General features: G+C 42.1%; 1 protein-coding gene across 2 annotated transcripts in view; it reads left to right on the top strand.

The window, feature by feature from the left end:
* The window catches only part of tmco3 (transmembrane and coiled-coil domains 3), a 22,358-nt gene extending 9,855 nt beyond the window's left edge, over positions 1-12,503 (top strand). The window contains exons 6-15 of one of the 2 annotated variants that reach the window (XM_063212309.1): positions 804-995; positions 1,485-1,613; positions 2,200-2,292; positions 2,926-3,112; positions 4,284-4,401; positions 5,081-5,276; positions 8,253-8,403; positions 8,679-8,758; positions 9,389-9,475; positions 10,533-12,503. In XM_063212309.1, the coding sequence (XP_063068379.1) occupies positions 804-995; positions 1,485-1,613; positions 2,200-2,292; positions 2,926-3,112; positions 4,284-4,401; positions 5,081-5,276; positions 8,253-8,403; positions 8,679-8,758; positions 9,389-9,475; positions 10,533-10,655 (1,356 nt within the window). In that variant the 3' untranslated portion in view covers positions 10,656-12,503. Of the gene's footprint in view, positions 1-803; positions 996-1,484; positions 1,614-2,199; positions 2,293-2,925; positions 3,113-4,283; positions 4,402-5,080; positions 5,277-8,252; positions 8,404-8,678; positions 8,759-9,388; positions 9,539-10,532 lie in introns of both variants that reach the window. The other variant, XM_063212308.1, reaches the window with a different exon arrangement.
* Positions 12,504-12,934: the final 431 nt, after the last annotated feature.

Below are 12,934 nucleotides of genomic sequence, written 5' to 3'. Positions count from 1 at the left end.
CAAGAGTAGCAAGAAGTAGTAATTTTGAGGTGCAACAGTGAGGACAGAGATTCTTTAAGTATATAGAGATATGCCAACATAATAGGTTTCTATGGGCACCTAACGTGACCAGGTTCCGGTCTGCCTAAAGGGGCGTGTCATAATGCTCCTAGCATTGAATAGAACAGTCCTTAGGTCTGCCTAGGTCTGCCTAAAGGGGGATTTCCCCCCCCCAATAATAGAACCCGGAAACAATGGGCCAATGGAACCTCTCTCTCTCTACTCTCTCTGGTGAGGATGTGATGTGAGGAAGGCTGTTGATAGGCTGAAGGAGGAGATTGAGGAACACGCCTTCGAGTACAGGAAGGAGGATGTTACTGCCAGAGAAATTGTAATATATGAGAAGGGTCACCCCCATTGGTAATGGCCATGTCAACTATATGGTATAAAGTCTTTTCAATGACTATTAAAGTGTTCCACTGGCGGAACGGCATGCATTATGAGGCTATGTACTTAGCAGGACATGACATAAACTTTTTTGCTTTCTGACCACTTTGGTTAGTCGTTCTCCCGAGTCACTCACTACTTGTTCAGGCTTTCTACTAGCCACAGTTTATATCTACTGTAAGATTGTTTAGGTTTTCTTGAACTTAAATGTAAAACTATTGATGCACAAGGAGAAAACTTCGTAGTAAAGGCTGTTGCTATTGATTGGTTTGCAGGTGCCAATGTCAAACCCTGGTGCTTAGACTGTATGGCACCTAACAGTTGACCTAACTGACTCTGCATGACTAATAATTGAATTATTTTCTCCTGCGATGAAGGGCATGAATGTGGAGGCGGTGCTGAGGGTGGAGGATGACAAGGAGAGCCTGAAGAGTAAGAACATCTCCCACCGGGAGGCCCCTGAGGCCAACCTGGGCCTCAGCATGCTCATCGACTCCCAAAACAACCAGTACGTCCTCACCAAGCCCCGCGACTCCACCATATCCCACGCCGACCACCACTTCATCAAGGTCAGCTTTTACCGGCATTTTAACCTCTTCCTCATCAAGGTCAGCATTTATCTTAGCATGGCTACATATATATTTATATTATGTGCTTGTCCAAAGGTGACGGAGGGATATGTTTTTTCCAGCCGTCCTGACGTGTTACCTGTACATTTCTTCTTGATTCCGTGCGTCCATCTGTTGGTCATGGATTTATGAGTGATAACTTTTAAAGCGGTAGATGGACTAAGTTAGCTACTTTGTTTGCAATGCAATTTCCCATTGGCAACTACCCAAGTTGCTAACTGGCTAACAACTATGCTTTGGAGAAACACAACTGAACTGGTAAGCTTTTGGAGACCAATGGTTTAAGTATGGCTGACAACATAACCGACTTAAGAATATAAGCAAACATGTAATAAAAACAATTCAAACAGCCCATCTCCATCTCAGGCCAGCTGTCACTAACTTGCTGCATCCATATGTGTTTCTCTGTGTCTTTCGTCATTACATCAGGACATCATATTGATCGTGATACTGTCCTTGCCCTGTGGCTGGCTGTGCATGCAGATCGGCCTCCCGCCCATGTTTGGCTACATCATCTGCGGAGTGCTGCTAGGCCCTTCTGGCCTCAACACCATCAAGGTAGTATGAAGAGTTCAGATGCAAAACCCCCTAAGTGCCATTTAAGAAAATAATCTTAATTTAATTTTATTTAATAAAAAGCTATCAAAATTGCATATATTTTTTTTTTATTTATGTAATATAACTATTTATATGTATTATCAAGTACATGAATGTAAACCAAACCATCAATAGGGTTCTCTAAACATACTGAAGTGCAGGTCTTCAGAAATGGAGTCGGGGTTTCGCATCTGAACTCTTCATATGGAATCTGGTAGATACTATGGTGAAATGTACATGATGTATCACATGTCTCAACACAAAACATGAACATAAAAAATAGTTTGAGAATAGTCATTTCTATAATACAAATGATTATAAAGTACATGATAATAAAAACATTGGCTTTGATTTATTTCACAGTTCCTGTCATATAAAGTTGATATAATGTAACAGTATCTCATCATCATTATGTGACATATCTACAATGCAATACCAATATTGCATACCAGAGTTACCGGAATGCTAGTACCATATATATCAAGTATAGTGTAAGTATGTAAAATTGAACATCTTTTCATTAAAAATATTGCTCTTCTCTCGTCAGTCAGTGGTTCAGGTGGAGACCCTGGGGGAGTTTGGAGTGCTCTTCACACTGTTTGTGGTGGGACTGGAGTTCTCGCCAGACCAACTTCGGAAGGTGCTACATCTCATGTCACTTTTGTTAGCCCGTTAAAACACGGCGTTATACATTTGCTGTTACCAGAATTTCGGTGACCATATCTTAGTCCTACATTACCAAAGGCCCTCTGTTATGTGCTAGTATTGTACTACTATGGTAGTTAACTTTTCATTGACTATTACAGCGTGCCACTGGAGGTACGGCGTGGATTAAGGGGTTAAGTTGTCTCTTCTGTTTTAGATTACGGTACATTGACTACCATTGCTCACAGATAGTGTTCGTAGCCAAGGTGACATAACAGGGAAAAGCTGTACATTTTTATAAGGTGTTAATAAAGTGAATATTAAATAATTAGCAAAAATAATGTCATGACTGAAACTGGGTTTCAATATTTTAAAGTTATCTGGCTTGTAAACTGTATTGTCGTCCGATTACATACCATACTGTCATACCAGGGATGCATTTCTCGAAACCATAGTCGCTAACTACATTTGCCATTTTGCTGTTTGCAATGCAATTTCCCATTCGCAACTACAAAAGGCTGGCAACTACACTTTCGAGAAATGCAACCCAGATCAGTGAGCCCTTAATGTTTGCTTGCTTGAGGAGACAATACACTGTAATATGAAAGGCATATTTGTTGCAACCCAGGTGTGGAGGATATCAGTGCAGGGCACCACGTGCCTGAGTCTGCTGATGGTGGGGGCAGGGGTGGTGTGGGGCCAGCTGCTCAGGCTCCATGTCTCCCAGACGGCCTTCGTGGCCAGCTGCCTGTCTCTCTCCAGCACCCCTCTGGTCTCCAAATTCCTCTCCGGAGCCTCCCGCACGGAAAAGGAAGGTGAGAGCAGTCATAACATCGGCTGGATTATTATGATCTAAACAGAAAGTTATTTTTACAATGAGGTGGTGGTGGTGGTGGTGGTGGTGGTTGTGCACAAAGGTGTGATTTGGCTTTGTGTGTGTGTGTGTGTGTGTGTGTGTGTGTGTGTGTGTGTGTGTGTGTGTGTGTGTGTGTGTGTGTGTGTGTGTGTGTGTGTTTGTGTGTGTGTGTGTGTGTGTGTGTGTGTGTGTGTGTGTGTGTGTGTGTGTGTGTGTGTGTGTGTAAGAGAGAGAGAGGGAGAGGGAGAATGAGTGTGTGAGTTAGTGAGATAGACAAAGAAAGAAGCCTCTTCGGTAATCTACCACTGCATTAGCTGAAAAATTTGAAAAATCAAAGGATGTCACCATTTCTGTGTGTCATATCGCGTGTGTGTGTGTGTGTGTGTGTGTGTGTGTGTGTGTTTATGTGAGGGCGGGCGTGCGTGTGTGTGTGCATGCGTACGGTATGTGTGTGTGCATGTGTATGTGTGAATGTGTGCGTGTGTACTTGTGTCTCCATGGGTGTCCACAGGTGAGCTGGAGCATATGTTGGTGATGCAGGATGTGTATGTGTGCGTGTGTACTTGTGTCTACATGGGTGTTAATTTTGTCAGCTTTTTTTTATTTAGTCGTAGTCTTAGTGACGAAAATCAATTTCAGTCTTAGTCATATTTTAGTCATTGCCTTCCCAATTTAGTCTTAGTCTTAGTCTAAATGACGAAAATCAATTTTAGTCTTAGTCAAGTTTTAGTCATTTTAGTCGACACTGCACATAATAGAACTTCTCCACACACTGCTTCTCTTCTGAACATGTATCATTGACTGTACAGAATAAACCCTCTCCGCACACGGCTTCTCTTTTTAACATATATCATTGACTGTACAGAATAAACCTTCTTCACACACTGGTTCTCTTTTTCTAAATTTTATTGAACACCGGTGTTAATTTCGTCAGCTTTTTAAAATTTCGTCTTAGTCTTAGTCACAATGACGAAAATCAATTTTAGTCTTAGTCATATTTTAGTCATTGCCTTCCCAATTTAGTCTTAGTCTTAGTCTAAATGACGAAAATCAAAAAAGGGCATTGACGAAATATTTTAGTCATAGTCATGGTTGACGAAATTAACACTGGTATACATGGGTGTCCACAGGTGAGCTGGAGCATAGCAGTGTGCTGCTGGGCATGTTGGTGATGCAGGATGTGCAGCTGGGGCTGCTGATCGCTGTCATGCCAACCCTCATCCAGGCAGGGGAGGGGAACACGGACAGGTTCGTCACATATACTGTAGGCAATAATCACCATTTATATTGTGTGAATCATTTTTCAATTCAAAATCAAAGAGCAATACTGAACAAATTTGAACAAGAGCACTATTGATAATATCAACACAACATTTATGCCGTGTACAGACCAAGAGCGAACGAAGCGACGGAAGTCATTATTTCTCTGTGGAGGGCACTTGACCGGCGCTACCAAAGCGAATTCGCCAGGAGCGAAGCTTCTTGAGCGACCGGAGCGAATTTTGACGATTAAACTCAAGCTAATCGCAGGCGAATTCGCTATGACGCAGTTCGGCGAAAACCAATTCGAACGTTCATATCTCCGAACGTCCCAGGCTGTCAAGCCAGAGCTGTTATGTGATTAGCTGAATCAAACATGTCAATGCTGCGTCTGGGGTGAATACAGAGAATTCAAGGCGAAACTTCTTCTGCTACCCATGCTACCAGGCAGCTCCGTTCGCTTTTGGTCTGGACACGGCATTAGTCTTTTGTATGTGTAGTAGGATTTAGAGCAGTTAACATTGTTGTGCATTCTACCATGAATTCTCTGTGTTCCGACATATTGAAATATGTGATTTTCAGGTTGTGGTTTCAGGTTTCAATATTTTATGTGTAGGGTTATCAAACGACTTTGTTGTTTGTTTGTTTGTTTGTTTGTTTGCTTCAGTCCTGTTCGTGCTGTGGTGCACGTGTTGTGGCTGCTGCTCCAGCTGCTGGTGGTCTTGGCAGGGGTGCTGTTGCTGTGTTCCTTCCTGAGGTCCTGCCTGATTGGTCCGTTCTACAGGAAGCTCCACGCGGAAAGCCGTACCAACAAGGAGATCATGGTGCTGGGGACCACCGCCTTGATGTTCCTCATGCTAACCGTAAGAGCTCTCTAAATGCCGGGGATACATACTGTGGGTGCATCCCAATATGTGACCTTGCCTCCTCCACTTGTGCTTGTCTCCTCGTCCCGCCTCCTGGCCCCTCCTCCGTGGAGAAAACGATAAAGTTTCCCAGCTGTCAGCCTCGCCACAACAACTTTTGAGGGACTGTTTTTCATTCACCATCCCAATTGCAAATGAGAAAAAGACTTTACAATTGAGCTTTTGCAAGATATTGAAATATAATGCTGTTGTCAGTGATGTCATCATGACGAGAAGCAAGTGGAGGAGGCAAGTGGAGGAGGCAAGGTCGCATTATAAAATGCACTCATTATAGCCAGGTGGTAGAGGAGCCTGTTTGGTAACCAGAAGGTTGCAGTTTCAAGCCCCCCTGCTCTGCCTGACCCCCATTGATGTGTCCTTGAGCGAGATACTTAGCCCCAATTGCTCCTGGTGGCAGGGTGGTACCCCTGCCTGGAAGCCACTGCCACCGGTGTGTGAATGTGAATGGGTGAATGTGAGCATGCAATGTAAAGCGCTTTGAGTGCTCGAAGGAGTGGAAAGGCACTATATAAATGCAGTCCATTTACTATTTACCATAAGCGAAGCTAAGTGAAATTTGCCACTCATATATCATTCCTATGAGACAAGAGCAATGGGGCGAAGGCAAGCGAATTGGGCGAGGCGAAGCGAAGCAAAAGATATTCATCCAGGTTTCATGTTATGCAAATGAGGAGCCAGTTTTCCCTGTGGTGGCAAAACTCTGTCTGACAGCTTAGTGTTGGTGGGGGGACTGTGGATTCTACAACTGTTTGTGGTCGTTCGGACATAGATATGGTTCTGCCACTTCATAGTCGTTTCTCTGGATTCATGACGCAGGCAGTTGGCTTTGAATGAAAGTGATCCCGACAATTACATGTCTAAAAAAAGCAGAATTTTCCCTCCAGTGAGCTGGCTTCTCATTCACTGCCATTCATTTTGAGGCTGCCTGTGACCCTCCGAGTGCTCCGCCTCCCTATTTTGCATATGAACCGACTGCCTCTATGGAGTTTTTGTTTTTATCCACATATCGTGTTTACTTTATACGTCAATGAATAAAAAATCCATATTTAAAGATGTCTGCATACAGTACGTGTAACCTGCACCTAAATTTGTGTATTATGTTAGTTAGAAACAAAGAATGACGAGTTTTGCTATGGTACCACTATCCTGAGGGAAATCAAGTATAATTCAATCAATAATTGATGTAACAATTAATTATGTATTATGTATGAAATAGTTAATTCATGCTCAAGGTATGTGCCTCAGTCATGGAGGAGAGGAGTAGGCCCACTGGGGTGCATTTCTCAGTAGCGTCGTTGTTAACTAAGTTAGCAACTTACTTCGTTGCAATGCAATTTCCCACAACCAACCTACAAAGTTTCTAAATGTTTAGCAATGATGCTATCGAGAAAAGGGGTCTTGGTTAAAGGGGTATGCCACTATTTTGGGGGTTAATACAGTTAAAATCGTTGGCCAGGGTTTATATAGGTGGTAAAGTGTCTTATTTTTCATGTAAGCCGTTGTCTTGTTTTAAGACAAGTTAAAAGAGGGAGCATGTCGCTAAGCTAGTGAAAGTCAATGGATCCGTGTAGCATGTAGCAATGCTACATGGATACATTGACTTTCACTAGCTTAGCGACATACTCCCTCTTTTAACTTGTCTTAAAGCAAGACAACGCTTCACATGAAAAATAAGACACTTTACCACCTTTATAAACCCTGGCCAACGATTTTAACTGTATTAAGCCCCAAAATAGTGGCATACCCCTTTAATGCCTTACCTGCCTTAAACCTCTTCGCTGCGAGTGGAGCATACTATAGGGCTTCTACTAGCTGCCTCCAGACAACACGATCTTGGCTTTTCCTCTTGGCTTCATTCCAGGTGGTGTTAATTTCCTGAAGTTCATCTCTGGTGGTTCTTCGCCATGAGTATTTTGGGCCTTCCTCTGCGTCTTGTACCTCGGGGGTTCCAGTCGAGTGCATGTCTCGTGGTGTTTGACTCTGGCTTTCTTAGCGTGTGTCCAATCCATTTCCATTTCCTTCTTTTGATACTCACTTCCAGTTCTTCCTGTTCAGTATGTCTCCAGAGCTCTTTGTTGGTTATTTTATTTGGCCACCAGATGCCACATAGATGTCTTAGCTTCTTATTGATGAATGGTTGTAGTTTAGCCAATATACCCTTGTTTATTTTCCATGTTTCGCAACCATACAAAAGGACGGTTTTGACACTGGAATAAAAAATTCTTAGTTTGGTCTTTAAAGAGATGGCTCTACTTCTCCAAACTTTGCTTAGGGTGGTAAACATTTGTTGCTTCTCTTTCGGGCCATCACATCTTCCTCTGTTCCTCCAGATTCTGTAACTATGCTGCCAAGGTAGTGGAACCGGTCTATTCTCTCAATGGTTTCTTCTCCACATTTTAGCTCATTGGTATTTGCAGGGGTCTTAACTCTCATTTCTTTTGTTTTGTCCACATTTATATTGAGGCCTACTCTCTCTGCGTTTCTCTTCAAGGTGTTTACTTTCTCTCTCATATGCATTATTTTGTGGCTTAGTAAGCACAGGTCGTCTGAAAATTCTATGTCCTCTAACTGTCTGGTTAGTGTCCACTGGATTCCTGTCTTCTCTCTTCCATAGGATTAGCGTGTTACCCAGTCCAGCAGGATGAGAAACAGTAGGGGGCTTATCAGGCAGCCTTGTTTCCAGTTTTTATTCCAATGCCTTGTGTTGTTGTTCCATCGTGTATGACACTGGCTTCAAAACCATCATACATCATTTTGATCATCCGGACCATTTTGCCTGACACGCAAAAGTCTCAGGAGATGCCAGAGTGTGGCCTGGTCCACTGAATCAAAGGCTTTTTCAAAGTCCACAAATGTCATGTAGGGTCCTGGTTAATACTGTTATGTAATGTAATCATGTGTGGTGATGTTCAGGTGACTGAGTTCCTGTACCTGTCCATGGAGCTGGGCTGCTTTCTAGCTGGGGCTCTGGTCTCCTCTCAAGGTCATATGGTCACCTCAGAGGTCATGCACAGCATCGAGCCAATCAAGGACTTCTTGGCTATCATATTTTTCGCTTCCATAGGTGAGAGATGATGTTTTTTTTTACTATATGACAAATAGTTGGATAACTATTACATGCTTTACTAGACACATTGCCTTCCACGTGTCCAGGAAATGTTGTACACAAACTAAGTCATGTAAAATATCAAACAAACTGAAAATAGAAAAATGGACTGAGGAAATAATCAAATGATAATAATATCATCCTGAAGACCTATACTATATATTGTGAAGCTATCCTGTAGAAACCTATCATATAGCAAACAGAGTAAATATATATTGTCTTGTTTTTGGCAGGTCTTCATGTGTTCCCCACCTTTGTGCTGTATGAGCTCACCATCTTGACGGTTTTAACTTTCTCATTGGTCATCTTAAAGGTAAAGCTACTTATGCTGGGCTTTTTGGCTTTTCAAGAAAAATCACTTGTTGCTGGAAAAAGATGATTTTTCCCCAAAGTTGTAGTTTCACCATAGCTATTTCTGTTTTTAAATGTTATGTATTTACCAAATGTAATGAAATAAACGTTTTATTTCGTTTTTGCCCATCCCAATACTGTCTCTCCTCTCTGCTCTGCTCTTGTGTGCATGGTAATAAAGTTCCTCCTGGCGGTACTGGTGTTGTTCACCGTCTTGTGGACCCCAGTCACACCAATAACAATACACATAGAATACATGTAAATCCATATTTGTATGACTTCATATGGATATGTGGTATTATTTTATCTCTTATCTTTTGCATCTTTTGATTAAGTTCCCCCTGCCTGTTGTTGTTGCACTGTAAAACATTGCGGCCAGTTAAATGTAAAAAAGTAAGTTGCCCTGCTGCCTTATGGCAATTTGCTTTTTTACGTTTAACTTACTAGCCATGTTTTACAGCATTTGCGTATGTGTTGCTGTGCTGCTCTTCTCTACAGTTAACATGTAGAACCATATTTGTATGACTCAGGACCTCATATGGATATGTGATACTATAATGATCTCTTTTTTATCTCTTGTGTGTTGATAAAGTTCCTCCTGGCGGTGGTGGTGTTGTTCGCCCTCTTGCCGCGCGGCTCTCGCCACATCTGCTGGCTGGTGTCGGCCGGACTGGCGCAGGTCAGCGAGTTCTCCTTCGTACTGGGGAGCCAGGCGCGCCGCACCGGCCTCATATCACGAGAGGTCAGACACTAAACAGAGATTCTTTAAGTGTATAGAGATATGCCAATGTAATAGGTTGCTATGGGCACCTAACATGACCAGTTTCCAGTCTGCCTAAAGGGGCATGTCATAATACTCCTAGCATTGAATAGAACAGTCCTTAGGTCTGCCTAGGTCTGCCTAAAGGGGGGTTCCCCCCCCTCCCCCTTGCAATAATAGAACACGGAAACAATGGGCCAATGGAACCTCTCTCTGTCTACTCTCTCTGCACTAAACATCATACACAATAAGAATACACGTAATAGCAACTCATACTGGACTTACTATGGTCAGATAGATAGAGATCAGGGTTGGAAATAAGCACCCGTCCACCCGCCAAGGACGGGTACATTTCAGGGTTGACGGGTACATTTTTCATCCCACCAGTCACTTTTACTGGTAGAAATGGCTAGTGATTTTTAAATCTACCTGCCACAGTGACTGGTGGGGAAAAAGTTGCACCTCTGATAGAGATAGAGAGAGAGAGAGAGAGAGAGAGAGAGAGAGAGAGAGAGAGAGAGACACACACAACAGGTAGACAACATTAATATCAATATAATATCAACTTTCGATAGCTAGATAGTGAGAGAGAGAGAGACTCATACACAGTTCGGTGAAATAGACCAATTGGTAGCACCATTGTTCACAATATCTGTGCAACGTTTTAGCATTATTTTATTAGTGAGGTAATGACAGAATAATCTGTAAAGCACAAAAGACACATCATCCCTCCTGTCAGTACTCCTGACTTACACTTAAAGTTACTTTCTCTAATGATACTAAATGGAGAACTTGGACAATATCACCATTGTTTTTCTACGACTGCTGTTTTTTTCCAATTTCTCCAATAAAAAGTAACATATTGTTCAACCAAATACAAAGTTGCGAAGTTGCATCAAAGCAGTGCAAAGTGCACCATGTCTGGCTTTGGCTGCACGTACTTATGATGATATTGTCCCTGGCGTCTTTTGTACAGGTCTACCTGCTGGTGCTCAGCGTGACTACTCTGAGTTTGCTGCTGGCCCCGGTGCTGTGGTATGCTGCCCGGTTCTTCTTCCTGCCCCATGTGGTGGAGCGCAAGCCGGTCAACTACTCCTGAACTACTGTGCTGTGCTTCACTGCACTGCCCTCTAGAGGGGCAATCTGGAACCGCACCTCCACAGCCTCCAGCTCTCACAACCAAAATGCTGCTCAGTTATGGAGAGTGGTGGGCGGCCGGTAGGTGTGTCTGACACAACATTGTGATCTACTGATTACTGAATGGCTGGTGGATTTTGTCACTGTGATCCGTCCATGGATGTATTGTTTACTGACTGAGATGCTGATGAATTTCACCATGTATTTGGTCATTGGGTGCTTCCGATGGCAAATGGTGCGCACAAAAAATTGTGACCTGCTGTTGAGTGACCTGTCATTTTAACATTCGTGTATCAGTGGCGGGGTAAAAAGGGAAAGTGAAACTCATTCACACCCTCTGCTGTCCACCCAAAGTAGCCACAGCCATGGAGTTGTGAAAATGAATCGATAACTTCCTCACTCACCGTGGTGGTTTTGAGTGACAATGACATGACAAACTGTCAGGGTGAAGATGAAGGTTAGAAGGTCAAGAGTGAGGGAGAGGTCAAGGTAAAGGTGGTCTAAATTTAGCCTGGTTTGACCATGAGCTCGTACTAATTTCATTTGCACAAACGGTCTGGAAGTGCCACACTGAGGAGAGTACAGTGGGGGGGGGGGGGGAGGGGTGAACACTGTTGAACTGTTAAAAATTTTGCATTATTTCATCCATTTGCTAAAATGTGTTCATATCATTGCATAATGATTACTGGTAAGGAAAGGTGGAACTCCAGTGGATTCCAGACCCTCTGTACAAATGAATATCATATATTTATATATATACATTAGTACGAAGAAATGGTAAAATCAGGCCAGCCTAAATCAGTTTCTAACTCCAGAAACTGGGGTCACAGATTTTATATGTGCCTTGATTGCCTTGGTGATTCTAATCCCGCAAACAGAAAGGGTTAAGTAAACATTCATGAAATGTGCTACTGTCATATTTAAATGGTTAAAGTTTTTTTTTTTAGCTTTATTTTTACTTTTTTTAATGACAAATGTTACTCTTTTCAGTAAGAATATTTTTGGTACTTGTGTCCTCAAATTTATATTTTTTATTGTTTTGTCTTTTGCCCTCCAGATTTCAGTGTGGCAAATGCAGAAACAGTGAGGCAGTAAATTGTGATATGTAAAACTGTTATGTGAAAAGCAAAGATGTCCTGGCAAGCTTGCAAATTGACCCCCCCCCCCCAAAAAAAAAAAAAAAAATCTGACCAGCTGTATGAATATAAATCAAAATCTGGAAGTAATCTCATTTCATTCAAAGCAGTTGAGATATATCCATCATCATAACCCATGGATGATCCACACCTGCCAGTAGTTGTGGGGAGGGACAAAAGGTCTTAAATCTGTTAACAGCTGGCTCTATAAATACAACACATTACTGGTTTATTATTGCATATTATGCTACTGGTACTGACTGTTTTATTGACAATAAAGTCTGCACAGGGGACAACTGGAATAACTGTTGGGAATGTATGCATTTGTCAATTCAACAAGTGCCACTTTATTTAAAATCCTACTGCACTATGTAGACACTAGACATAGGACTACTGTACGTGCACAAGGCTATACATACGGTATGTATGCTAGTGATCAGTCAAAGACATCAGCAATAAATAAATTATTCATTATTTAATAAACCACATTTCAAATTGTGAAGGCTGTACTGTAATTTGTTTGAATTGTGACTGCACAGTTACTGAAAGATGTTGATTACTCCTCAAGCGTAACAAATTAATAACTAACAATTATTCATTAAAGGGACACTGTGTGAGATTTTTAGTTGTTTATTTCCAGAATTCATGCTGCCCATTCACTAATGTTACCTTTTTCATGAATACTTACCACCACCATAAAATTCTAAAAAAGTATTCATTATGAAAAACTGCACTTTTCATACATGAAAAGGGGGATCTTCTCCATGGTCAGCCATTTTGAATTTCCAAAAATAGCCATTTTTAGCAGCAAAAATGACTCTACTTGGACCATACTAGAAAATATTTGTGCAAATTTGGGCAATAGGCAGTCCAGTTTCAATGAGCAGCATAGTTGCAGTACCTTTTTTGACCATTTCCTGCACAGTGTCCCTTTAATAATATTTTGCTGTGTTAATTCAACACGAATAGTCAACTGTGTAGGATGGTAGCCTGGGAACTCCCATACTGCTTCTACACAATCGTTTCGATCTGTCATAATAGCCAAGTATTCTGGCCCCTACGGAATTTACAATAGGCACCTCCCCAGACCTAATCTCACTTGTGA

This window comes from Engraulis encrasicolus, chromosome 12 (genome assembly GCF_034702125.1).
Source record: "Engraulis encrasicolus isolate BLACKSEA-1 chromosome 12, IST_EnEncr_1.0, whole genome shotgun sequence".
Taxonomy (NCBI): Eukaryota; Metazoa; Chordata; class Actinopteri; order Clupeiformes; family Engraulidae; genus Engraulis; species Engraulis encrasicolus.
Note: the sequence above shows the minus strand (reverse complement) of the source record. Positions and strands in the feature narration are given on the sequence as shown.